This window comes from Prinia subflava, chromosome 10 (genome assembly GCF_021018805.1).
Source record: "Prinia subflava isolate CZ2003 ecotype Zambia chromosome 10, Cam_Psub_1.2, whole genome shotgun sequence".
Classification (NCBI taxonomy): domain Eukaryota; kingdom Metazoa; phylum Chordata; class Aves; order Passeriformes; family Cisticolidae; genus Prinia; species Prinia subflava.
Window position 1 is genome coordinate 9,486,788 of NC_086256.1, and position 27,595 is coordinate 9,514,382.

General features: G+C 52.2%; 1 protein-coding gene across 1 annotated transcript in view; it reads left to right on the forward strand.

The window, feature by feature from the left end:
- Positions 1–27,595, forward strand: part of ZSWIM5 (zinc finger SWIM-type containing 5) — a 97,285-nt gene that overhangs the window by 66,968 nt on the left and 2,722 nt on the right. The window contains exons 3-13 of the mRNA XM_063407206.1: positions 7,648–7,796; positions 8,446–8,596; positions 13,930–14,109; positions 16,382–16,558; positions 18,603–18,749; positions 21,608–21,745; positions 22,189–22,449; positions 22,834–22,969; positions 24,702–24,859; positions 26,986–27,149; positions 27,456–27,537. Of these exons, the coding sequence (XP_063263276.1) occupies positions 7,648–7,796; positions 8,446–8,596; positions 13,930–14,109; positions 16,382–16,558; positions 18,603–18,749; positions 21,608–21,745; positions 22,189–22,449; positions 22,834–22,969; positions 24,702–24,859; positions 26,986–27,149; positions 27,456–27,537 (1,743 nt within the window). The remainder of the gene's footprint in view (positions 1–7,647; positions 7,797–8,445; positions 8,597–13,929; positions 14,110–16,381; positions 16,559–18,602; positions 18,750–21,607; positions 21,746–22,188; positions 22,450–22,833; positions 22,970–24,701; positions 24,860–26,985; positions 27,150–27,455; positions 27,538–27,595) is intronic.

Sequence of the window (27,595 nt, forward strand, 5' to 3'; positions counted from 1 at the left end):
CACCAATGCTGGTGCATGGGTGTTGGGACCACATGACTGGGTGTCCCTATCCTGCCCTCTGCTCTGTTTTATGTGTTTATCTGTCAAACATGGGCTTCAGCAGGCAGGAGGAGGCAGAGCTGACAGGCTGGTGGCACACAAGACACAGCTCAGAGTAGAATGAAGAAGCCAAGGATGTGGTGCTGGGACCCTGGGGAGCGGGAGGTGCAGTGGCGATGTGGTTCCTCCAGCACACGAGGATACAGTGTTAGCCTGAGCCCTGCACAAAGTCAGATGCAGCTGAGCTGGTGGGAGATAAAGCTTTAATCTCCATGGGCATTAATTTGCCCATAATAAATGAGAGCCACTCTTCTTACCTACTGCACAAAGGCAGTGGAGATGTGTCCTGGGGCTTTGTGTTTGGAAGATGCATTTGACTTCCTCCCCTGGAAATCTGGGGGACAGTGCCCCGCCCAGCCCTGCTTCACTAGCCCAGGATGTGGCCCAGGCTCCTGAGGATCTCCCACTGTGTGTTTTCAGGGAGCCCAGGAGCTGAGATTGCCCAGAGTCTGCAACAATGAGCTGCTTCCCACCGTGCCAGTCCCACCAGCTGTGGAGCAGAGATAATAAACACTTATCTGCCACGGAAGGGCGTTGCAGGGATTAATGCATGCCTGTTAAGTGTTCTGAAGATGAAAAGCCCCATATGCAGCCTAAAATACCATCTGAACTAGTTGAATCCACATGTAGAGAAGTAAGGCCATAGGTTCACCGTCACCATGTGGGTGATGGCAGCTCTGATCTTAGACATGTTCATCTCTCTCTATCTGGTAGTTCCTGTTCCTACCTTGGGAGAGGCCTTTGCCTCCTCTGCTGGGCCACATCTGCCACATGGGTGGTTGTGCTCTAAGTAACTGGCTTTTGCAGGGGGGCTTCAATTTTTGGCATAGTAAAATAATGAGGATCTGTGATGCTGCAAGAATCTGGTGAGGGCCATTCCCTCTCTGAACTGATCTATTGAAGCTGAGGCTGGGCAAGATCCCTTCTTGGCCATTGTTTGAGGCTGCTTTCTTCTAAGCAGATTGAAGTAAAGCTTTTAAAGCTCTGAATATTTATTGCTCTAGAGTCAGCAAAAGGCTGGTGATTGAGAGTCTTACAAAGATACAGATGTTGGCTCCAGTTCAATATCTGCTTCTTGTTTTTACAAGTGGTTTAAAAAAAAAATTCTCACTTCCTTCAGACTTGTGCAAATTCACACACTCCAGTGTGCAGTTTTGAGCTAACAGAGACATGGTCATGCCACAGAGGGTGGCACTTCTTTGACACCCCTGTGGCTGCCTGGCTGGTCACAAGTGAGTAAACTACTCTGCAAGCAGGAGAGCAGCCTTGTCTCACCCTGGGGGAAGATGCAGATCAGCCTTCATATGACGACATGATCTTAAGGTGATCTATAACTCATAAATGTTGCATCCTGTGAAAAGGAAGGCTCCAAACCCCTCACATTCGAGTTCATAGTGATGCTGTCCAGGACTTCAGTTCTTGTTCCTGGACAGTGTTGCAAGTTTTGCCCTCCTGGTCCTGCCACAAGCACAGCCACAGTGCCACCAACTACTCTGCAGACCTGCTTGACCCCAGGGTGAGGAATGGCTGCAGCCATGAGGGTCTGTTTGTGGGAGAGGAATTCTGGAGTCCCTAGGTGAAATGGATCCAAATTTGTCCCCCATCTTGCCCTTCCCAGCTGTGGATCATGCATTCATCATGGGTCACTGATCCAGGGATTTGTAATTCTTCAAGCTGTGCTCTGCATAGACCTTTATTTGCATTTCTAGACCAGGTGCATTTCAGACCTTTGGGGTCATACCCCAACCTTAGGGTTAGGGCCCAGGTGGCTTTTGGCAGGCCAGCTCTGCAACCCAAACAGTAACCCACTGTGTGTATTGGAAACTTGAAGTTATTACACCCTAGAGCAAGAATGTTCTCTCTAGAAATCCTTCTTTTTTCCCTGTCCCTCCTTCTTTAGAGGAGAGGTCTGTTGAGCTTCATATCAGCATCAGGTCTCCCTCACCTGCCTCTGGTCACCCAAAGGATTCCTCTTTCCTTGTTTATATGGTGAGCATGTAGGACTGAGGAACTGATTTTGCACCAGGATGGGTAGGGAGTGCCCCTTGTGCAAGGGGGTTGTGTGATTTTGTAAAATAAGGCTTTCAGGGATGCTCCTTCTCCTGCTGCAGAGCCTGAGTGGCAGAGAAAATTACTGGCCATTGTCTGGCATGCTCAGCTCCAGGCATCGGAGCTTTGTTCCTTGCAGGAGTCTGTAGCCGCGGGCTGTGCGCCGTGTGCCGATCTTCCCGGCTGTCTTCCTAGAAGGAAATGCAAACTATCCAGTAATGATGGAGTCCTGGAGCGCAGCCAAGGCACTTGTGTGTTCCCAGAGGATTCAGTCCAAGCAGAGCCTAGGTGTGCCTGCCTCTCTGCTCCCCACTTGACCTCCGCCTGCTGAAGTGGGTCACGTTTCTGCTCCTGTGGCTTGGCTGCAAAGGGCAGCGTGTGCCAGCGGGAGCATCCCGCGTGTCTGGCACTTCCACGCTTGGCGTCTGGAGTGGCAGCTGAAGGGAGGAGACCAGGGTGGGTTTCAACGCTCCTCCCCAAGGGGACAAAGCCAGCAGTGTGGCTGCCTGGCACATAGCAAGGCTGCAAGCGTGTCACTGCGCCAGCAAAAGTGACTCGTGGCTGCTTGGTCTCTCCTAGTGGGTAGAATGCTGGGGGCAGCCAGAAGCTGCAGCTGGAAAGCTTGGATCCAACAACTGGGGCTCAAAGGGAGTGAGGATCATCTGGCAGTGACCACCTTGGCACCCTGTTTCCTCTGCTCTTCTGAGAGCTTAAAGATGGGACAGTGCCTGTGGGCCCAGAAGATTTGGGGCTTAGAGGTATCCTTCATGCATCACTGATGAATTCTCCCTCCCCCTTTTGGCAGACCCCATGTTTGCAGCTCTGTAACTCACCCAGCTTGAGCAGCATGTGGACATGGCAAAGAGCGCTGCTGCCCTCAGTCCAGGAGTTGTGCCTGGGGTGATCTGTCTGGCCCATGGAAATGCCAGTGGATCACACTGTATCTGTGGTGTTCAGCTGGTGCCATCAAAGGGCTTGGGATGCTCTTCTCAACCAGAAGTGAGAAAAGCCACAAAACCTCTGCTGTTGCAAGGCATAGGTGCAACTCCCTCTGAGGACAAGCCATGTGAATCACCAAGGGGCCTCTGTGGTTCTGCAGGGTCTTGGGAGCTTCCTTGGAGGAGAGGACTTTTGGAAAACCCCTAAAAGAAATGGTGCCTCAGGCTTTGGCACGGGAAAAGCAGATCTCCTTATGCAAAAGCCATAAGAAGGCTGCTGCCTCATCCATTCCCTTTTGTCCCACATGCATTCTTGACCACCTTGAGCTTTGTTTCAACTCCTGGGCTAATACTGTCCCGTCTTGCTCCTTGTGCACAGCAGGTTGGCTGCCAGGTCAGTGTGCAGGAAGGCCCTGCCTGTCCTGTCGCACCCAGCCGAGGCTGATGTTTGAGTAGTCCTCGGGCGCTCTTTGACTTTCAGGTCATCCTGAGACAGCGTCTGGAGGGCAGCGCCAGTAAATCTATTTGAAATTCTGCCTTCCCGCAGGGAAGGAGGAGAAGGTCGGATCTCCAGGGCATTCGTGTTCCTGTTTGCTGAGCCGTTGTGGATTGAAGGGGAAAAACACACCTGAGTGCTGGAGAGCAGGGCAGCTCTTCCTCTTGTCTTGCAGAGCAACTGGGGTTGCCAAATGACTCCAGAGCAGGAGTGGTGCTTGACAAGCAGCTTCCAAATTTGGCTGCACCAGATACTGGTACCATCTGGACCACGTTGCTCCTGTCCACCATGCTGGGAGCCAGTCTGGATTCCCTTGCCTCGTTGCTGTCAGGTGTATGTGAATCTTCAGGCTGGCCTGGCAGCTCCTTCTGACTTCCCTTCACTTGAAAACAAACTGGGAGTCTTGGCGGAGCTGGATTCCTTGCTTTGCTGCTATTTTTAATCCCTTGTTAGAGTTCATTTCCTTTCTGGTGCCTGGTTATTTTCTCTTCAAGGTTTTCTGCCATTTGCTTATTTGTCCATGTCCTCCCCACCCCCTGCCCTGAGCTGATCCTTCACATCTGTTTTCTCTCTGGATGCCGGAGAGGAGCCCCGAGGCATTCAGCAACACCACCATGTGCAGCCATGAGATGGCCCTTGTGAGTGGCCACCACGACGGCCAGCCCTGCTCCAGGCACCACTGACACTGGGGCTGGCACTGCCAGGCCCCAACCCACTGGTGGATGCTGTGTCCAGTCAGGTGAAATGACCATAAAGGAGATGCTGGAGCAGCCAACTTTATCACTGGGTGGCTTTTAGCATCACTTTTATCAGCTCCAGGTACTGGTTAAAAATAATAATCATGCCTTTTTCTTTGTATCACCAATCCTGCTTCAGGTCAGATGTTCTGGGAGTGCTTTCCCCACTACTCAGCTGGTGTATCTCCCCTTCTTGCATTCAGGAGCTTGGGTTTGGGATGTGCCAATGCTTTGGCATGACTCACAAGGTCCTACTGCCTCCTCAGCCCTGCAAACCTGCAGCCTCTCAGTCCAGGAGCCCTTTTTGTTTTCTTCATGTTGGGCAGCTAATTTCTGAGCACGGAGTTGAATTTTCCATGCCTGACTTCACTTTGTTTTCTAATTTGTAGATTTTTCCAGACCTTTTTTCTCACTCGTTGTGTTTGCCAAGTCTCACTTGGCTGTCAAACAGTTAAACCCCCAAGCTCCCAGCTTGGGGGGAGCCCAGCTCGGGGGTGTGATGGATTGCATTTTTATCTCAGTTTCTACAGCCAGTGTAAACGGGCTGGTGAAACACTCTTTCCACTCAAGATGTGCAATGGTGTTTCCTTAAATCTGAATCCGGCAGGACCAAGATCCAGCACATCTGAAACAGGGCTCTTTGGAGCACGAATGCTGCTATATGAGAAATGTGTTATGCAGGCACTGGGCTGTTTTACATGCCGTTCCCAGCTCCTTTGGAGCTGAGACATGGAATCACTCATCAGCTGCGTCACGGCATGCCGCTGCCGAAGCCCCCACGGTGTGAACGTTGGCAAGGGGAAGTGGACAAATCCTGCCATTAATATTTAAACCCAGCACAAATCCCGTTGTTTGCTCTTAAATGTTTATCCAGCTCCCCAGTGTAATTGGGCAGCCCGTTATCTGCCGGGTTGCGCTGCACGTGTGGGAATTTGCTATTACAGCCCTCTCTCTGAATCTTTCATAGGAGAGAAAAATACACTTACAGGCAAATTTGGGCTTTATTTGGAGGCGCGGGAGGCGCGTTGCTAATTTGGCTGCGGCCCGAACCCCAACGTGCGAAGCACTCAATGTGTTGCGTGGGAGGAGGAGGTTTTATTTAGCTGCACGCTCCCTTCCTTGCTGCTCGGGCTTTCCGTCGCTAACGCTACGTGTGAGCAGCAGGCACCAAGGGGTAGCCCTGGGAACCCCCAAAAAACACACCTACTTTCTGCATTTTGCAACCTCCTCCTCCTTAATCTGTCACAGTGGCCACGGTCAGGGTGAGGGGTGAGGGATGATCTGAGCTTTGGTGGGATGAGTCACCCCAGGTCTCCTGGTCCCTGTAGACAGGTGACTCCAGAGAGGCAGCCAAGGCTGCTCTGGAGAGCTGCAGCTGGGAGTGGCGGGCAGGACGGTGGGAGGAGGATATTAAGAGTGCAAGCGTCTGGGATACCTAGCGATGGGGCCGGATAAGCGCTCGTGGTAGACAGATTAGTCATCGGTTCCTGATAGGGGATAATCACTGGCTTGTCTGCTCTTTATCTGCGAGATAAGGATGAAGCTGGGGGAGGGAAGAAAAAGGCACAGAAAAGCTCAGAGGGCCGGCGTGGACTGTCCCTGTCCCTGGCTGTGATTGTCCCTCGTGGCTCATGGCAGGACTCTGAGCTTGCTCTGAAGGTGCACTGAGCAGGACTCGCCCCTTGCTGGGGGTTCAGGGTTTAACTGCTTCTCCAGGGCTGTGCAGGGGAGTGGGATCAGGATCAGGGCATGTGTGCCAAAAGTCCTCGTGCTCATTCAGGAACTGTGATTTCCTTTCTGCTGTTTCAGCTCTCATCCCAATTATGTGGTTGTGTCGACTATAAATTATTCTGCAGAGGGAGCAGCAGCATCCTGTCCCTTCAGCATGCCTAGAGCTTGCTGCAATTTCTTTTAGGCAGTGAATGTTAGCAGAAATTAAAGTAATTTTGTAAAGGACATTAAATACAAATAACTGTATCTTAGCAGGTCAGGAGTGTTCTCAGCCTTTGCTGGAGGAGCAGAACCCCTGAGGTTGGTGTTGTCTTGCTTACAAGGCAGGAAAAGACACTTGTCCTGCTGAATAGACATCCTGGAGCACAATTTTCACGAATTGTATTTGAGCACCTGGTTCAGCAACCCACAAGGCTGGGGTGTGCACAGCATCCCAGGCTGTTTCTGAAGGAAAGTGGTGTCTGCTCCTCAACCAGATTCCAGTTTCGGAAAAGACATCATGAATATTTAATAGGGAATGTGTCAGCTACAGCATCCCGTAGCTCCTCATACAGCACCTTGCTCTTCCTGTGCTGGCCCTCTCCATCTCTTGAGAGTGAGATAGGAGAAGCAGACCAAAGTGGAGTGCAGCAATCCCTCTTTGGTACTGGTTTTCCCTAAGGAGTTTCTGTAGAGCAGGACCCAAAAGCAGACAGCTGAAAATCCAAGTTTCTGTTCCATTTTGTGCTCTTGGCTGCTTACTGGAGTTGTGCTGCTGCCTGTGCTGGGAGCCCTGGAACCTATGGCTGGGACAGCCTATAGCTTGGGTGGGAAAATGGTAATCAAAAAGGGCAAGGCAAGGGAAATTTGGTCCAACTTGTTTAAATCAGTTGTGGATTTTCTTTCTTTCTTTTGTTCTCTGGAAGATGAAATGCAGCCTGTGAACACATATATGTTCTTGCCAAAGGCCCTGCTCTGGTCACAGTTTGCTCTTTGAAGGATTATTGATCTTTTGTTCTTTCCTGCAGAGGGTCTCTCTCAGGCAGGTACAGTGATGCCCAGGGACGTGTCCCCTGTCCTAAAGCAAGTGAGGGGCAGGACCAGATGTTTAACCCAGGGCTCTGGAGCCCAAGTGCAATAGTACCTTTGTTAGACTGTTCCAGACACGGGGAAGGGCTTGCAGGAATTGGAGCTTTACCGATGCTGTAACAAAGCAGTGATGTGGAGCAGGAGCAGGAGCATGCTGCGCAATCCCTGGAGCCGCAGAGTGCTCCGGGCTCTGCAGCTGTGCTGCCTGCACTCCTGGGGCTTTGGAGGAAGGCAGGTCCCTGGTCTTCCTCAGCCTCATTCCACATGGGGTGTAGAGGGTGAGGAGCCATGCCAGCATTAGCCCTGCGGTCAGGATCCCTCCTGATGGCTGCTGCCACCACTGTGTCAGGGCAGCATAGCACTGCCAGTTGGGCTCACTGCCGAGGAATCAGGTTGGTTTTCTGTCACCTGAGCTGATAAAGTAAAGGTGGGTCTCTAATAACATAGATATGGGTCCACTCCTTGCTAGTAGGACTGCTGACCCTGCTGCCATAAACATGGTTGTCTCTCTTCTCCCCCATCCTCTCAGGCGCTCCTGACCCCACTGCTGGGGCCAGCATCGATGACGAGAACTGCTGGCACTTGGACGAGGAGCAGGTCCGAGAGCAGGTGAAGCTGTTCCTATCTCAGGGAGGGTACTACGGCTCGGGGAAGCAGCTCAACTCCATGTTTGCCAAGGTGAGGAGCTGGCTGCTCTCTCTCATCTCTGCTCAGTGTGTCACGTAGCTGGCACTCGCTGGCTGCCCTGGCAGGGTGCCCATCACAGCTGGGAATCTCTGCTCCAGTGCCTTCTCGCCCTGTCACGGAGCAGGCGGTTTGATCCAGGCTCTGGGTCAGGCCTGGATTGTCTCACCTGCTGTCCCAGCAGGTCCCTTCCTCCCATGAGTGCTGTGATCCCTGTGCAAGGAAAGGCATTCCCCCATCTCCCCTTCAGCACAGTGGGGAAAAAGCCAACCCTGCAGAGCCTATCAAGACCAAGGGAAGGTGGGACCATAACCCACATATCTCACCAACCTGTGGGCTTTTCTCTTTCTTTGCAGAAGGGATTTGCGTTCATGTTCCTATTCTCAGTCTCCTTCACAGCCTGGCTGTGACTGCTACTCAACTGGGCTCCAATCAGCCTCATCACAGCCATTGCACGGGGGTTATAATGTGTGACTATACATTATGCACACACACATAGACCCCCACCCCTATATGTATGTGTGTATTTACAGTCTGGACCCTCAGGCTGAGGGAGCTGTGGGTTGCCAGCCAGGTGAACATGTCTTAAACGCCTGGGGACCATGGTTTGTCTCACCCAAGACCTTCTCTTTGTCCTCTCCAGGTCCGGGAGATGCTGCGCATGAGGGACTCCAACGGGGCCAGGATGCTGACGTTGATAACAGAGCAGTTCATGGCCGATCCTCGGCTCTCCCTCTGGCGGCAGCAGGGGACGGGCATCACTGAGAAGTGCCGGCAGCTCTGGGATGAGCTGGGTAAGGGTCATTGCCTTGCAGAGAGGAGCAGAGTTACCTGGGCTGCTGGGCTAATGGGCATCGTTAAAGAGGCCCTATGGGGCTCTTTTTTGGGAACAGAGACCCTGAGACATGCCAGGACCTTATTGTATTCCCTGTTGGGGGAGTCACTGTGAGGCAGCTGGATCAGGCCCAAACCACACAGTTCAAAACCTTAAACCTGCCCCTGTCCTGCAAAGGGATCAAGGATGGGTGTGCATTGTGTGTTGCTGGTGCCATGCTTCCAACAGGATGGTGTTTGGTGAGCTGCCCCACAGCCTTTGCAAGGGAGGACACAGAGCTGGTGAGCCCCAGGGACTGGATGTAGCCTGGATGTGGAAGTGCTGTTCCTGGAGGAGCCCTGATCCAGAGAGGGAAAGGCAGGTTCTCCAGTCTCATCACATCTAACAGATTCTGCCTGCTGTGGTGCTTGTTTCCAGGGTGACAGGGCAGGATGGGCAGCACAGAGCCTGGCTGTGAGGGAAATGCAGTTCTGGGTAATTCTAGCTAAGCACCTTAGACACCAGCTCAGCTGGCTGACACTGTAATATCATTAGAATAAAACATTTAGATGACGTGGGCTTGGGGAGTAGGGTTATGTGGTGAGGTTAACCCTGCAGTTCTGGGCTCTTCTGGACATATGGGATCTTGCGTGAATAGTTTGACTTGAGCCATAGTTTGATGAGTGAGTTTCAGCTCCTCTGCAGCCTGCTGGTAGGAGATACTGTGCAAGGGCAATGGCTGATGGGCTGGCACCAAGGGGATATGGTAGAGCTGGAAGAAGGATTAGGATGGTCTGGGATCTGGAACATCTGAGACTGCAGCTGGGAATCACATACCCACCTACCAAGTGCCCAACAAATACAAACAGAAATGAGGCTGGGAACCCTGGCCAAACTATACAGACAAGATCTGGGCAGGGGTGGGATGTCTTGTTTCTGTATGAAATTTCCTGGATGGAAATAACCACACCAGCTCTGGAGAGCTCATCTGTTCTTGCTTGCCAAGAAGATTATTTCCAGGATTTTGGGATGCTGCAGCTAGACAATTGGATATGCAAGGATCCTGGAGAGGTGGCCAAGTCCACCAAGCCAGAATTTCCACATGGAAGAAAGCAAACACATTGGTGATATATGAATGGATGGGGGTGTGGGCAGGCCTGGACGCAGGAAGCAATTTGCTTAAAATTACAGATTATTTGGCCAGATTTCTAAGCTGCTATCCAAGCCGAGAGCCCTCTCTCTCTTCCTGCACAGGCATGGGGAGAGTTGTTGGGTTTCAGTCCTGGCTGAACTGTCCAAGGACCAGGTTGGTGCACACAGGTTTGGTTGGCAGAGTGGGAGGAGGTGGCAGCACGTCCCTGTTGGCAGATGGCAGAGTGGCTGGGGAATGTCAGGGCCCCACCAGTGCTGGATCAACACGACAGCAGGGGAAGTGTGGTGCCAGCCAACACACGTCAGAGCAGCTCGCCTGGCGTAGGCATGTCACACGTGAGGGTCTGGGCATCTCCGTGCCGAAGAGAAGCTCCTGTAGAGGATATGGTGATGTTCCAAGAAGCAGCTCCAGGATGGGCATGGACTGTACTCAAAGCAGGGATTATTCCCTCAGTTTACAGAAGCCTTTGTGTTTGGCCTCGGGCAGAGTTGACTGTAGGAGCAGAGCATATCTCTGAAGGAGGTGTGGAGGCACAGAGAGACCAGAGCTGCTCTGAGCTGGGGGTGTTCACCATAACAAACACCAGGAATGCAGAGAGGTGTCCTAAACCATGCCTGGACAGGTAACAGTACCCAGAGCACATGGGGCAGTGGAAGCACTGCCTTTGGGCTGTGGATGCCAAAGCTGCCAGTGTTACCATTACTGCTGAAGGTGGGCATGAGGGTCCTGTTGCCAGCTGCCATGGGAAGCCTTGGCACAATCCTCCACCACTTAGAAGCAAAGAATGGGCCTTTTGGAAATTATTTTGGGCATGTGTTTAATAATTAATCATTGATTTTAGCAAAGACTACATCACAGAATTGCATGGGATTGGAAGAAGATCAGCCCTAAAGAAGATTGTGGATTTATGCTGGGGAAAATGTAAAGGATTTTGCAGGATTTCAGAGTTATAAAAAAAAAAAGAAAATGAAAATAAAAATGGGAATGTTGGCTTGTGCATGTGCTGCCAGCTGAACCTCTATTGCCCCGTCTGGTGGGGAGCAGAGGAAGGACCTGCTGGATGGAGAGCTCAGCAGCGTGGGAGTATTTGCCCTGGCGCATTAGTACTTACGATTAAAGCCTAATTACAAAAAATAGACGAAAAACCAGCTGAAGTGCAGCCTGACCTTAATCTGCCTGGAGACGGGTTTATTTATCTCGGCCACTTGTTTACAGTGGGGAATTTCAGCAGATTAGGCTGGGGAGCGACCCTGTGGGAAAGGGGAGAATTTCTTTGATGGTTGGGAAACTTGTGCGCGGGATCGGAGTGCCTGTCTTCTCTGGGGCCAGCAGCCAGGACCACTGGGCTGGGAAGGCTCTGACCCCCCTGTCCCTGCACCCAGCCCCGTCATCAAAAAGCATTTTTGTTTAGAGGCTTAGCTTAATCGTGATCTGCCGCTTTGTTCCCCACTTAACCTCCTGCTATCAGAAAGTTCAGATGAAGGTTTCTGCAGCATGTGAAGAGACATGGAGTCTGACCTGGTGTGGCATTTTGGCTCAGGACAGGAGTCACTTGTGCTGTCAGCTGATGTCACTTGACCACAGGGCTCAGAAAACCACTCTATTATATCTTCCAGATAATTATCATGACCGAGACAGATGCAAATCTCACTTCCCTTCTGGTTCCCACCTCCACACCATATCGTTCTTTCTGCAGGAGAGCCCAGGGGCATAATGTTTTGACATGCAAAGGATGCCTCAGAGGGCTCTCAAAAATAGGCAGCAAAGTCATGAGGCTTCCGAGGAACGCATATTAGCAGAGCTGTGGGAGCCAAAAATCCAGCGAGTGCATCCCATTCCTGGGGGCGGTGAAGCTGGAGCACCAAGCCTTGTTACTGCCTGTCAGCCAAGCTCTGTGCACCCTCAGAGGCAGGAGTTGAAACTGCCTGAGGCTGCTTTTCACACAAGCAGCCCCAAAGTGGGCGAAGGAGAGCAATGACAACAGGCATGAGCACTGATGGGAAGGGAGTGCCCAACACCCAGAGTCGAGTGCAGGTTTTACCTCATGGCCACCCGAGGAGGTGGGAAGTTCTAGCCCCTTCCTTAAAGAAGACTCATTTTCTGGAGCTGAGACCTGATTTTTACAAAGATGCCATGTGTAAGTATCCCCTGTGGAGTCTGCAGGAGCCTGGGAGTGACATAGACCTCCTCTGGTAAGGATGGACCCCTAAGGAGGTACCTCTTTTACACGTTAATTAATTGCTGATGTTGCAGCTCAAAAATCTTAAGCCCCTCTGTTCATCAGAAAGAAGTGAGGTGTTGGTGGGGTTTCCTGGGAGCAGAGATTGAGCTGAACTGGGCAAGGGCTGCTTTGGACAGTTGCTGATGCTCGTGCCTGCAGTTGCTTTTCCCATGCCCATTCCTGGATGTGATGCTGCTGCCACCATCTGCGTTGTGCCATGGTGACGTCTCTCCTGCCGAGCCAGGCAGCTCCAGGGAGCCAGACATGCACAGCCTGCATGCCTTACTAATGTTTTGAACCAGAAATGTCCACAAGTTCCAACTGGCAAAGAACTGGTCTGGGGACATGCACCCCAAAAGCACCACCAAGGCTGAGCTGTAATGCAGACCAAAGCTCAGCTGTAATGCAGAGGAGCGGGAGAGGCACCAGAGTGGAGCCAGGGCCAGGACATCGCTGCTCAGCCTGGGTTTGCCTCTCGTTGTCTGGCAGAGGGACCAGCTGCTCTGGCTCCCTCAGAGTCTGCAGCCTTGCTTGGGGCTGTTTGGCTCAATGGCAGGGCTGTGCAGCTGGGGAGCTGCTGCTCAAAACACTGCCAGTGAGGGAGGTGGTTTGTGCTTGTGGAGGAATCTCCTTGTTGTGCAGTGGAGGTGTTGGGGAATGTTGTTGTGCCACTGGCTGTCACTTTGGGATGGGAACTTTGGCTCTGGGAGTGATGGAGAGGTGAGAGACAGCAGTAGGCTGGGCAGGGAGAAGGAAGGTGCTCCAGGTCTCTGCTGAGCCTGTGGAGGAGAGGCAGGGAGGGTGTTTCTGCAGGAAGCTGAGCTGTCCCCTGTGTGTGACAGGATTTGACATGGGCAGAGAGAGGAGCAGCAGGAACTGTTCAGCCCAAGGGGATCCCTGGGGATACCTCACATTGCAGCTGTGGCAGCCCCTCAGGGAAGCACAGGGGAGGGGGAACATGCTGCATCCTGGCAGCCTTGCAGGGAAATATGGGTAGAAATGGAATTAGCTAAAGAAGAATTCACAAGTTTGCACTTACTTAGGTTGCTGTAGCCCTTATTGGAGCAGTGAGTGACCTGGAATAGTCTGCAAGGCTCAGTTAGCAGCACCAGCATCAGCCCTGTTTTTTGAAAGGATGAGCTGGATCTTAATGATGACAGATATCCTTGGTCCTGGTTTTGCCTCTCACACAGCAGACAGCATTGTCAGCATCATGTGAGGTCCCATGGCTGACCCAGAGGGTGTCAGTGTGGGTGTCCTGCTGGTGAGCAACTTGGATTGTGAGATCTGAAGGACTCGCATCAGAGAGAGCTCTTGGCTGCAAAACATCAAGCCAGGTTCCAGGTTCCTCTGCTGGTTCCTCTGCAGGCTGGGGCCTACTAGGGATTGAAAAAGAAAAAAAAAAAAAAGAAAGAAAATACACCAAATCTCCTTCTTAAATAGTTGAATGCAAATGGCCTGAAGAACAATGGCAGATGAAATAGCATTCAGAGCGGGTTTTAAAGCGCTTGGAACGTGGGTAGGATCAAAATCAGGTTAGTCTTTGGAGATACAGACTCTGCAGCTTGCCAGGGTGTTTTTAAGCATGCTTTGATGTGTAGTTCAAACACAAGATTTGTCCTGGCAGACAGAAGCACTCACAAATTCATACACAGCCGCTCTCTCCTTCCCCCCTCCCCACTGTCCCCCCTCTCATGAGATTATAATTTAGCTTCATTATGGAGGAGTTTTACTTTGTCCTGGTTTCAGCTGGGATAGAGTTAATTTCCTTCTTATTTAAAAGCTGTGTAAATCCCCCTCCTGGGTCCGTGCATTGTGCTGAAATGAGTTTACAAACCTCAATGGAACCTCGCAGGCTCTCGGGGCGAGCGCGGCGGCCGGAGAGCTTTGCCCTGCACGCACGGCGGTGGCACCTCCGTGATTTCTTGGCTTTGTTTAGGGGCGCTGTGGGTGTGCGTGGTGTTAAACCCGCACTGCAAGCTGGAAGAGAAATCCTGCTGGCTCCGGCAGCTTCGCAAGTGGGGCGAGATGGACGTGTGTCCCCTGGAAGACGGCAATTACGGTAACGAGCTTCCCAACATCACCAACGCGCTCACGCAGAGCTCCGCTCACAGCCAAGGTGAGTCCGGGCAGGGAGTGGAAATCCAGCTGACAGCCACAGGGGTTGGGTCCAGGTCAAAACTCACCCCAAAGCCCAGAGAACTCGCTTCAGCTGCTGGTGACATTTCTGCGAGTCATTGGGATACAAAATATTTGTCTTCACAGCCTCTGGTTTTATATATAAATGTTTGCTTCTTTGCTATGGGGTGAAGTTGTCCATGTTTTGAGTTTAGAGACTGTTTTAAAGCAATTTGACTTTGGGGGAGTTTAGACCCCCTACATCTCTGCAGGTTTGTGCATGGGGTAATACAGGAACACAGCTTGCAACTCTGCTTGCAACAGAGCAGAGCTGAGCTCAGAAGTCCTGAGTAATGTGAGAGTGAGGAGCTGGAGATGGTGCAGAGCCCTTTCCCAGCCCTTGAGCCTCACTTAAGGGCTGTGATTCAGGTGGTAGGGAAGTCATTAGCCAGGAATGTAAACGCAGTTCAAGTGCAGAGCACAGACAGAGCAGTGTAGTTGAGGGGTTGTTCCTTAGTGCTAAAACAGTTTCTCAACCACTGACAAAGCATTCGATCCCTTTGAATTTAAGCATTCTTTCTCCTTCCTTTTGCCTGAAGTAGACATTAATTGAAAGTTATTGCTCTTCACATGCCTCTGCTGCACTGGAATTGCTCTTTGGTGTATTATGTGTGGCCAGAGTGGGTGGAGGAGAGGGGGACAGCAGCCCTGCCGCAGGGGCAGCCTCATTCTCCTGGGGGGGATTAATCCCTCAGCAGCAGTTTGGGAGCGTGGCTGTCCTGCAGCCAGCCCAGCCGTGGCCAGGACCGCATGCCCGGCCTCCCTGTGCTCTTCCTCAAGGAGCAGCTTAATTTAAACCTGGCCTTGCTCCGTGTCCTGTGCCAGCCCCTGGACTACCCCCTTGGTGTTCCCAGCTCTCCCAAGGATTTGCTCTGGCACTTGGGGAAGGTTGCTAAGGCTGAATGGGTCACTTTTTTTAGACCTGCAGGGAGTTCCCAAAGCACATGCCAAGGGTGTCCCCCTTCTCCCTGTGCTCCTGCCTCTCCAAGAAGGGGACTGAAAGCAGCACGGATCCTGGAGGTATCCTGGGGTTCATGTTTGTGCATATGCAAATACTGCTCCAGATTGTTGACAGCCCCTTTTATTACTGAAGAACAGCTGATTCTTGAAATCCTTCCTGGTAAAGTGAGCAGGCTTGGTTCTCAACATACAAACACCTGTTTAATTTCTCTCCACCTCAGGGTGCCTGCAGCATTCTGGCTAATTGCTTGTTGCCATCGTTTCCGGAGCGTGTTTACCCAGCCTCCCTGGATCAGCTTTGAACAGTGCCTTTTGTTTTCCACCCTTGAATGCGTTTAACTCAGCCCCTCTTGTGGGTTGCAGGACCTAACATGGAGCATTGCACCCCCCTTTGGGGCTTCCCATTTTGCAGCCTGCCGGCTGTGTTTGGCCTTCATGATCCAGTGTGGCTGGAGTGACAGTGGGATTGCTGTGGACAGGTTTTTTCCTCATAACAAACCACCTGTCTTGATTGGTCTGGATGGGGTGAAGTGCTAATCCAGCATTTGGTGGTTTCAGAAATGCCCATGAACTTACAGAGCAGTTCTGAAGAGGAGTGCAGTCATCCAGTGCAGGGCAGCAGTGGGGTTTCAGACAATGCTGTCTCCTCCCTTCCAGCCCTCTCACAGGGCCCACAGAGGTTGCTGGAGGGTGATGGTTCCCCCCCCATCACCCAGAGGGAGATGAGACACACTCGTGTGGTTCCCTTCGTGGCTTCATGTGCTGCTGACCTAAGAGGCTGCAGTTCAGTGAAGCTGAGACTTTGTGTTGGAGCGGAGGAGGAGAGCTCATGGTGCTTGCAGGGCAGTAATGCTGAGGAAGCCCAATCCTGACCCTGGGCCAGCTGCCTGCCTGCTCAGTGTCACAGGGGAGGGAGTGTACTGCCAGGTTTCAAGGCATCAGCCCTGTATGTGACAGTGGATTGTGGTTACAAGCGAAGAGTGAGTGGTCCCTGCCTCTCTTCTCACCTCTCTGAAGTCAGTTATTCTAGCAAGTGACTTAGCAATGCTGTCTGAGGAGACATCAGTCTCCCTCAGGGATGGGGTTGGCAGTAGAGGTATGCAAAGCCAGAGCCCATGTCTTGGAAATTACTGGGATGAGACCAGGTTTTGCTCTCATTGTAGAGGCAGAGCTCTTCCCAGGGAGGTGATGTCTGGGAGGAGGAGCAGGCTGCCCCTGCCCCCGCAGGGCACTGATGTTTGTTCTCTTTGCAGACTCCCTGGCCAGGCCCAGACGGACTGTGTTCACCCGGGCCATCGAGGGCTGTGACCTCCACTGGCAGGACAGCCACCTGCAGCGCATCATCAGCAGCGACTTCTACGTGTCCCCCTCCTACCAGCGGGAGGGCGAGAGCCTCCTCTTCAACTCCCAGGGACAGCCACTGTGGCTGGGTGAGCATCCTTAGAGCAATCGCCACATATTTACAGTCTGGGCTTCTCTTGGGCAGTTTGGACCAAGCTCATCATGTCCCTTTTTATCCTGCCAGTGTTTAGCTGTCCCCAGGGCAACCTCTCACTGTTTCCAGTACACGGGGTCTGGACACTTAAAAGTCTCTTGAAAATTGACTGCAAAGCACAGCTGTATCCTCTGGAGTTTCTCTTTCCTGCTCTCACCTTCTTGTTAGTCTTCCCTTAAAGGCAATTAGCAGTCAGTACAATTAAGCCTCGTGGGAGTTTAAGGTATACTGGGCCAGAGGCTTCCTGTGTTGTAGACTTTTAGCCCAAGTACCTCAAGCCACACAAATTCTCTCCTGCAAGGTCATGACCCCAGGCAGATCTGTTGACCCTCGACAGCTCCTTGTCTGGGATGAGAACGAGCAATAAGAGGGGCTTGAGGGGGAACCTGGTGTGGCTGTCAGCCTTAAGGCAGACCCCAAAATGGGAGACACAAGTTCCCACCCACCTCCAGGAAGGGGCATTACTTATCCCCTCCAGTGCAAAAGTTGAATATATGAACACACAACAGGTTAAAGCCCACCATTGCACTGTTGTCCACTCCAGAAGCTGGGATCTGCCACCAGGAAAGAGAGTATTTAAAGTTATAAAGATGTATTTTCTGGAGTAGCAGGCCATAAGTTGCTGTTAATCCAAGGAGATAGGAAGGGCTCATATGTAGGCTGTTGGTACACCTTAGCTGGAGGAGGAGAGGGTATTTCTGCTCTGGGAAGAGTTCTGGACAGCTGCAGGCAGGAGCTCTCCTTCCCACACAGCCACAGGCAGCAGTGGTAGGTTAGTGCATCCATGGACTCCACCTAGAAGGGACATGGTGGCCACAGCTCCCCTGTCCTGAGCCTAATCTGGGTGCTGGTGAGCCCTTTTCCCCAGCTGGTTGGTGCATGTTATTTTTCTGATATATTTTCCACAATTTTTGGATTTTGCGCTTTTGCTTTCTTGGCACCTCTTCAGGGACTCAGTGCTGGGAGAGGAGGGTGATTTGTCAGCAACTTCCAGTGATGAATTCAGTGAGAAGATGAATATTTCATCCATTTAGCAAATGAATAGAGGGAGCAACAAGAATCTCTTTTACAGATGTGTTTGTTCTGTAATCTCTTCCTCATGTATTCCTTGTGGGTGACCTTTGGGATGTGGATACCCCATTTGTGGAGGTGATTGTCTGCATTTCCAGAGCTTTCTGAACTCTTCCAGGAATAGAAATTATCCCTCTACAATAACTTCAGATCGGCTGTGTTTGCCTGGTTTTTTTTTCTCCCCTTGGTAGGACATTTTGAAAGAAAATGGGATTTTTGCTGCTTGTTATGCAGCATGTCATGTCATCTGCTCCTGCTAATTTCTCACTCAGTCATAATCCTCTCCACAGTTGCTTGTGATTTCAGGTGAGCAATAAGCAGCAGGAGCAGATGAATTCCTAAGCAACTGTGAGTCTTGGGAGGAGGGGGTTTTGTGCAACTGTTCCTAATAATAAAACACCAGGTAGGAGAACTGCAGAAGAGACAGGATGTCTGCAGAGCTTGCTCCGTGGAGATGTCAAGGAGTCAGTTTGAAGCATCACCCCAAGTCTGCCAGTGCCCCCCACACAGTGCTGGATGCCCAGCCTCACCTGTGCCATGAGAGCAGTGAGAGAAATCGAGTTAAGCCATGCAGATTTTAGGAGAAACGAGTGTGGCAAGGTTGTAAGAGCCTGTGTTGGAGCTGTGGTATTGCAGCAATGGTGTGTTGGAAAGCCTTCCATTAGATAAGCTTTGCGGAGGTGGGGATTTAGGTATTGACGTGGCTGCTGTGGGTTGAATGTGGCAGGAGTCCCGATAGTATTCCTGGTAGGCATCCATTCCAGGAGCAGGGAGAAGGGTGAATTCAAGACAGGGAGCAGGAGTTTACTCAGTTGTGGGGAACATGAGAAGAAGATGCCCCTGTGAGTAGCATCCTGCAGTGCCTGTGCCCTGTGGTTCAGCCGTGCCCTCTGTTCCCTGCCTTGCAGAACACGTCCCGACAGCCTGCGCTCGCGTGGATGCGCTGCGCTCCCACGGCTACCCCAGAGAGGCTCTCCGACTAACTGTTGCCATAATCAACACCCTGCGACTGCAGCAGCAGAGGCAGCTGGAAATATATAAGCATCAGAAGAAAGGTATGAGTAGAGCTACGTGAGAAGTGTCTTGTGATGCCTGGCTGAGGTGTCTCAGTTGGTTGGAAAAGTCTTCTCCACCTTGACGAGGCAAATGTCCAGCCTGGATGGGCAACGAGGTTTTGAAGGAACTTAGGAATAAAAAGGGGATGTATCATCTTTGGAAGGAGGGTCGAGTCTCTCAGGAAGTATTTAAGGGGGTTGCTGGGGCATGTAGAAAAAAAATTAGAAAGGCCAAAGCTCATTTTGAACTTAATTTGGCAACTTTTATAAAGGATAATAAAAAATGTTTTTACAAATATATTAACAGCAAAAGGAAGAGTAAGACCAATCTTTGTTCTCTACTGGATGCAGGAGGGAATTTAGCTGCAAGATGAGGAGAAGGTGGAAGTGCTTAACACCTTCTTTGCGTCGGTCTTTAGTGGGGAGATGGCTTTTCCTCAGGACAGCTGTCTTCCTGGGCTGGTGGATGGTGTCAGGGAGCAGAATGGTGCCCCTGTTATCCAGGAGGAGGCAGTCAGAGAACTGCTGAACTGCTTGGATATTCATAAATCTCTGGGCCCAGATGGATCCATCCCAGGGTGATGAGGGAGCTGGCAAGGAGCTTGCAAAGCCACTCTCCATCATTTACCAATCCTGGCTCACTGGTGAGGTTCCAGATGACTGGAGGCTGGCCAGTTTGACACCATTCACAAAAGGGGTGGAAGGATCCTGGTAATTATAGGCCAGTCAGCCTGACCTTAGTACCTGGTAAGGTACTGGAGCAGTTTATATTCAGTATCATTATGCAGCACCTACAGGATGGCCAGGGTATCAGACCCAGCTAGCATGGGTTTAGGAGGGGTAGGTCGTGTTTGACCAACCTGGTCTCCTTTTATGACCCGGTCTCCTGGTCTCCCACCTGGTGGATGCAGGGAAGGCTGTGGATGTTGTCTGTTTGGACCTCAGCAAGGCCTTGGACACTGCCTCCCACAGCACACTCCTGGAAAAGCTGGCAGCCCACGGCTTGGACAGGAGCACTCTGTGCTGGGTTAGGAACTGGCTGGATGGCCAGGCCCAGAGAGTGGTGGTGATGGTGCTGCATCCAGCTGGGGGCCAGGCACCAGTGGTGTCCCTCAGGGGTCTGTGCTGGGGCCAGTTCTGTTCAATATTTTTATTGATTAATATTTTTATTGGAAGGTAGGAGGGCTCTGCAGAGAGACCTGAAACGGTTGGATGGATGGGCAGAGTCCTGTAGGATGAAGTTTAATAAGTCCAAGTGCTGAGTCCTGCATTTTGGCTGCAATAACCCACTGCAATGCCATGGGCTGGGGACGGTGTGGCTGGACAGTGCCCAGGCAGAAAAGGGACCTGGGGTTACTGGTGACAGCAGCTGAATATGAGCCAGCAGTGTGCCCTGGTGGCCAAGAAGGCCAAGGGCACCTGGCCTGTGTAGGAATAGTGTGGACAGCAGGAGCAGGGAGGTCACTGTTCCCCTGCACTCACAGTGGTGAGGCTGAACCTTGAGTGTTGTTCTGGGCCCCTCAGTTTAGGAAGGACCTTGAGCCGCTTGAGCACATCCAGAGGAGGCAACAAAGCTGATGAGGGGCTTGAAACACAAACCCTGTGAGGAATGACTGAGGGAGCTGGGGTTTTTTAGCCTGGAAAAAAGGAGACTCAGGAGTGCCCTTATCACTCTCTACAACTTCCTGAAAGGTGGTTGTAATCAGGTTGGTTTCTTTTTCCAGGCAGCAACTGACAGAACAAGAGGACACAGTCTTAAGCTGCACCAAGGGAAATATAGGTTGGATATTGGGAAAAAGTTTTTTATGGAAAGATGATAAAGTACTGGAATGGTCTGCCTGGGGAGGTGGTGGAGTCATCCCTGGATGTATTTAACAAAAGATTGGATGTGGCACTCGGTGCCGTGGTTTAGTTGAGGTGTTAGGGCATGGGTTGGACTTGATGATCTTGAAGGTCTCTTCCAACCTTGTGATTCTGTGATTCTGTAAGAGTTGTGCTGCCCCATTCAGAGTGGCAGAGGTGGAGGGTGGGAAGCACTGCAGGGGACTGCTCATGTCCTAGGGAAGACAAGCTGAGTTGCTTGAGCCAAGCTCAGTTGATACCCAGATGCTAAGGACAGAGCTGCCCACATGCTCTCTTCAGGCTGCTGCAGTAGGGATGTTTTTGTTCCTGCTGTTGCTGTGTCTGGTTTCCAGCAAGGGTTGCCCAAGCAAGTGCTGCCCATATTGAAGAGGAACTGCCTGACTGCAGAGCTGCAGTAACTGGCTGTGTGTGCTACTTCCACTTTGCATTTCCTGAGTAAATGTACCAGGAGACCAGCCCAGTACTGGTTCCTCATTTTGCAGTTGCAATTGGCAGGGAGCCGGGGTCAGTTACTGCAGTGCTGCTGAAGGGCAGCAACTCCTGGTCCTTGCCAGCTCAGCCAGCTTGAGATCACCAAAAGATGGAGTTTCTAAGAATCACTGGAAGTCTTTGTCATCTCAGGAGAGATTTCTACTTGTGTTTCGAAAACATTCAGGCTACCACTGCAAATCAGTCCATGAGCTGCAGGTCTGGCATTATAGACCTTATCTTTGGGACTCTGCAGACCCTCCTGTCCTCTTGGAACAGAGAATGAGTCACTGCATCTTTTGTGGCCTTAGGGACACCTTTTCTGTATATGTGCCTGCTCCCTCAGTTATCTGTGCAAAGTGGCTGCTCCTTGCCCTTGTGAACTGCCATGCCAGAGTTGGCCCTAGAAGTCCCTGTGATCCAAGCTGTGGGATAAGAAAAGTCCTCTGGTCTCAGAAGTCTCTCTGGGTGCAGAACCTGTCTTTAAATTCCTTACTTTTACCACTATCCTGTTTTATTTTATCCAGAGCTGCTGCAGCGAGGAGCAACAACCATCACCAACCTGGAGGGCTGGGTAGGCCACCCTCTGAACCCCATTGGCTGCCTCTTTCTCACCCTGACTGAAGCTTGTAGATTAGAAGAGGAAAATTGCCTTGAAATTTCAGGTACCAAGTGCTTCTCCTGGATCCCTTCCTGGTGGCTGTGGCTGAGGTGGGTGCAGATGTGGAGCTCTGGACACATGGACTCTGCCTTGGCAGCAGCACCAGGGCAGAGCTGCACTGCAGACAAGGAAGGTAGTGAGCAGAAAGAAAGAGTTTTCTCAGCCCCAGGGTTTGCAGCCAGAGCAGAGTAGGTCCATGGGAGGGCTCTGGCGTCAGCTGTGCGCCCTGTTGCACGTCTTGGGTCTCCTGCATCTCCTAGTGAGGGGCAGGAAGGGAGGGTGAATCTCACATCTCCCTCAGGAAGCTTTCTTCTGTCATTTCTGGGTAACCAAAAACAGGCAGGAAGGAAAGTGTGGGTCTTGCATCAGAAGTGAGAGATTTTTCTTTGCAATGCTTCTGCTGTCTGGAAAGACTCTTTTAACCCCATCTCCTCTCCCTCCTTTCAGACGCTGGGGACTCCAAACCACCAGTGTATCAACATGTGCCCGTTGTGACCGGCAGCCAGGACGGTGACGAGTCCTACCTGTCCCTGGCCTTAGAGGTGGCCCTGATGGGAATGGGCCAGCAGAGGGTGATGCCTGAGGGTCTCTATGCCCAGGACAAGGTGTGCCGCAATGAGGAGCAGATCATTGCCCGCCTGCAGGACCTGGAGCTGGACCCGGTGCTGGTGCAGACCTTGCGCAAGCAGTGCATCTTGCTGCTGGAAGGTGGGGACTTGGCTCATCTAGCTGACTTTTGTGTCTTAGCCAAGTGTCTCTGAGGTGCCCTTTTCAAAATTTATGCCCATCCTGCTTGTTCCTCTCTGGATGTGGTGCAGAGCCTGTGGGATGGCTGCTCTGCTCCATCACCTGGCAAATCAAGGGTTTGTTTGCATCCCTAGAAAAATCCCTAGAGGCAATAGGGAGTAGGGTGCTAAGCACATGGCTTCAGTTTCTAATTTTCTTTTAGAAAAGGAAAGAGCATCCCTGGATCTAACATGAGTAACATGCCAGGGAGCTGAACAGGGGATCCTCAGAGCTTTGGGGTGGTGCAAACCCCAGCCACAGATCCTGCTGTGCTAATTATGGCTGATGGGCTCTGCTTCTGCCTAGGTGGTCCCTTCAGCGGCTTGGGAGAAGTCATCCACCGGGAGAGCGTCCCCATGCACACCTTTGCCAAATACCTGTTCTCTGCCCTGCTGCCCCACGATGCTGACCTGGCATACAAGCTGGCTTTGCGGGCCATGAGGTTGGTGCATGTTTAATTATCTCTCTGCTCCCCTTTTTGCCTCTCTCCTATGCTTCTTGGAAAGCTGGGATGCTTTGCAACTTTAGAGCAGGTATGGAAGTGGAGACAGGTTTGGAGCTTGCCATCCATGGGATCTTTTGCAGTGTGTAGGGTCACTGGGCACAGCAGCAGTGCAGAGAGGTTCCTGCTGTCCATTTGCGTGATTCCTGATGTATAAACTCCATCCATACAGATTTTCATGGGTCCAGTAATGTCTGCTGGCCCAGCCTTCCACCCAACCCCTCGCTCCAGGCTGGATCTGCCTGTCCCTGTCACAGGCACCTTCTGCCAGAGCAGGTCCCAGGCACACACAGAGCTGTCATCTGCCTTCTGTCTGCCAGGCCTCAGGCACCCTGCAGCCCTCCCTGCCTGCAAAAAGGGCTGTTATCCTGGCACAGATGAGTGGATGGTTTGCCCCAGGCTCCAGGGTGTCACAGAGCCAGGTGGAGAACACAGTTTCCACTCTGTTCTCCATTAAAACCCATATCTGTCTCTGGGACTGGGGAAACAGCTGATGCTGGGAGCTGTCCTATCTCCTTCCCCAATCCATGACACACTTCAGACATCAGCCATTGCACTGTTTTGACAGGAACTGGATGGGTCTTGGAAAGACTGGAATTTCCTAAAAAACTCAATGCTTGGCGGACTGTTAACTCCAGAGCATCCCAGTGCTCGCTCCCTCTACCACTCCAGCACTAAAAGTCCTGGCCCAGAGCATCACCTTTTTTGCAGCATTTCCGCAGTTAAATGGGCCATCTCTCCAGCACTGGGGCAAAGTTTGAAATCCCCTATACTGGGAAGAGCTGCTCATGAGGACAACCAGCCCTAGTAAGCAGCCAATTGCCTCTGTGGTGTGTGGAGGCACCATGTCCTGCTAGACCTGGGACCTCTGGCCATTGAGCAGGACCGAGAGCCCCAGGGATGCCACCGGTTAGTGCCCATCCCCTGCTCCCAGCTAGGACTTCCTGTGTTGGGGTATCTATGTCCAGGGCTGGAAAGGCTTCTGCTGCCCTGTGGTTACCTCAAGCCTGCAAGTGAGGATAGCAGAGACACTTGGATGCTCTTCATATCCAGGGTGCAGTTTCCCTCCTGCATAACTAGCCATCAAGTTAGCAACACTAGCACCAACTCAGGGGTTTAGGACTTGTCACCACAGCTGTTGATTTGAGACTCCTGCTCTCCTTCTTTAGGCTTGCTTCTCCCCCAGCTTTTCCAGGCTTTTGGATGTACCCACAAAACCAGGCAGCCTAACCTGGCTGCAGAGGCCCTGGGGAAATGTGCTGCTGCTTCTGATCATAAGCAAACATTTTAAGAAGAACCAGATGATACAGTCAGGAGTTCTGCCGGGTGCTTTGACATAAAAGGAGTGTGAGGGGAGGAGGGATTTTACTTTTTTTTCTTCCTTTTTTTTTTTTTTCCTGAGGTCTGTGCTTTTCCTTACAAGTTTATAAATCACTCAACGGATCTTTCTCCCCCCTTTCAAGTCAGTCTCAGATTGATCCCTGTGCCCATGTGTTGAGCACGCAGCCTCGGGAGCCCCACACGTGCACAGCAGCAGGATGTGTTCAAAGGCATTGCTGCAGGCAGCTGCCTGCAGGCAGCCCCTGCCTCGCCTTGGCAGCACCTCAGGGAGAGGAGGTGAAGCTGGGGCTGGGCTGGGCTCTGACGTTGCCTCCTCGTGCTTTCCCTTCAGGTTGCCTGTGCTGGAGACCACGGCCCCGTCCGGCGATGTGACTCACCCTCACCACCTGGTCTCGGTGGTCCCCAGCAGGTACCCGCGCTGGTTCACCCTGGGGCACCTGGAGTCACAGCAGTGTGAGCTGGCCTCCACCATGCTCACGGCAGCCAAAGGTCAGTGGCAGGGCAGTTCTGGGTCAGGGTTGATGGGATGATGGTGCACAAGGGCGTTGAAGAGTTTTTTGCTGGAGAAAGGAGCGAGCTCTTGCTTCTGCTGGTGCTAGCAGAGACTGGCTGGGTGCCCCACTGGCAAACTACTGGGGCAGGGCACAATGAGCTGGCCTTGAGAATCTGGGGTTCCTGGGATTCTTGTCCCAAAGGGCTTGTGGTCCAGCAGGACAGGATGGGAATTTCCACTGAGGTGCAGGCAGGCCTTGCAGCCACGGTGCTGCAGGTCCTGGGTAGTGCTCCAGGTGATGCAGGACCATGCCTGCCTGGCAGCACAGCCAGCTGCCAGGCCAGCAATCCCTGCCAGGCATGTTGTGGGGTCATGCCGTGGTTTGGTTTGAAGCTGTTTATCCTTTCACCTCTGCTTTGTCTCTGCTGCCTTTTGGTAATGATCCTGCATGGGCTGTGGGAGGGAGAAGACTTCCCTGTGCACCAAACCACAAGTGGCTTTTGTGGGAGATGGGATCAGTGGTGACACCTCACTGATCTCTTGGGCCTCATTGGTTCCTGCCCAGACACTGTTATGAATGCAAGCACAGGCATGACAACACTGAACATCCCCCTGACCAGAAACCAACCCCAGCAGGATGGCAAGAGTCTTGTGTCCCCTGAGGGTCAGTGAGAACCAAGCAGTTACCACTGCCCTCTGATGTCCTGGTGCTGCCAGCCTGACAGGGAAGGTTTTTCTTTCCCAGTGAGAGGGAAGGGAAATGAGCTGTCAGAAAGCTCCAGCCTTGCTGCCTTGGCAGCCTCTTCTTTCCTTCCAGCCTCTTCCTCTAGGCTGCTTTACCAGGGCTGATGGTGTTCTGCCCAATTTGCAGCACCTGGATGAAGAGGTAGTACTTGGCTTATCCTTTAGGTCTTTTTCTCTCTTCCAGTGCCTAATGGGATGAGGATTTTATGCCAGGGGTGTAGGGCTGTTGGATTGCATTTGTTTTTCACACTGACCCCTTCCTCAGGTGTTCCTTGGCTGCAGCATGTCCCAGTGTGATCCTGCAGCCTCTTGCCCACGCCCCCACGAGCCATTTTAGGGAGGCTTGGATTTTGGTAGCAGTGCAAGCAGCTGTAGTGGGTGGCAGGTGATATCTTTAGCTATGAGTCACTCGAGATGTCTCTGTGTGTCCAGGTGCAGCACTGGGGTTTTCACACTTTTGTGCATAATTTGGTTGTCTTTGCATGAGGTTCATCTGCTCAGTCTATGACTAGGAGTAGAAATAAAGCTGGAACCTGTGGCATGTTGCCACCTCTGCTCTGTGCATACCCCAAAGGTCCCACTCCCCACACTGTGTCCCACAGGGACTGATAAGAGGATTTCTCAAGCTAGGTGCAGGATCATGATATTCATATGCCTTGATGTGTCCCTCTTCCAAGATCCTACCCCATCTCCTGGTGCCATCATATATCCTAGCACCCACAGCCTCCTGTAGCAGGAGACCCACAGCACCACTGGGTATTGTGCCATGAACCCCCTTCTTTGGGGATAGTTCAGCCTGTCTCTGTTGTGAGTGCTGTGTGCCTAACCTGGGATATGGAGGACCAAGGTGCAGCAAGTCTGGGTGACCCCAGCCCAGCCTTGCAGAGGGGACTTGCTGGGCAAGACAGTCTGGGCAGCAAACAGCTTTTCCTCTTCTTCCTAATGTTCCTGGATGAGGACTGATGTTTCTGCAGCCATTCAATACTAGGCATCTCCCCAAGCCCCTCCTTTTCTGGGAAGAAGCTGCTGTACAGCTGTCAAACTTGAGGCCAGGGTGGAACATACAGGTGCCTGGAGACGTCTCCTAGAGACAGGACGTGTCTGGGATCGCTCAGGTTTGTTTGTCCTCTCTGTGAGAGGATGAACTTGAGTGAGGACGCTTGCTGTAGGATGTGTCACTTCCTGGGGAGGGTGCCCCATTTTAGACTGTTGGACTGTAGGGCCTGATCCAGCATCTCTGTGTGTCCCTCTGTGTGTGTGTCCAGAGGGGCTGGCTGTAGTGGAGGGACTGTTCTCCACATGATGCAGGCAAGAGATGGGGCTCCAGGGCGAGATGGGGAAATGGCTGAGCCATCTGACCGTTCTTGCTTGCTCCCAGGGGACATGCTGCGCCTACGCACGGTGCTGGAGGCCATCCAGAAAAACATCCACTCCTCCTCCTTGATCTTCAAGCTGGCTCAGGATGCATTCAAGATTGCCACGCCAGCTGACAGCAACTCTGACACGACACTGCTCAATGTGGCACTGGAACTGGGGCTCCAGGTACGGGATGATGCTGGGGATGCTGGTGGCCCTTCTGCCCCCCATGCTGTGGTAGCTGTCCTGGTTATGGTCTTCCACCAAGCAGGGTGTCCCCTGTGGATGGAGTAAAGTGATCTCTGCATGGTCCTGAGCAGGGGACCTCAGCCCTGGGAAGCCTGTGTGCTCACTGTGGTTTGGGTGGAGGTGAGGCAGTGCCAGGTAGTTGGTAGCCAGTGGAACCAGAGGGATTTTTGGGGAGCACTGCTCTGTTGGGTGGCCTGACTAGAGCCCTGCAGGGCAGCCAGTCACCCCAAGTTTGCCTCGCAGGTGATGCGCATGACCCTGTCGACCCTCAACTGGCGTCGGCGGGAGATGGTGAGGTGGCTGGTGACCTGTGCTACCGAAGTGGGTGAGTTCCATGTGCGCTGGGGGCATCTGGCCTGCATGCAGTGGGAGCAGGGTTGGGC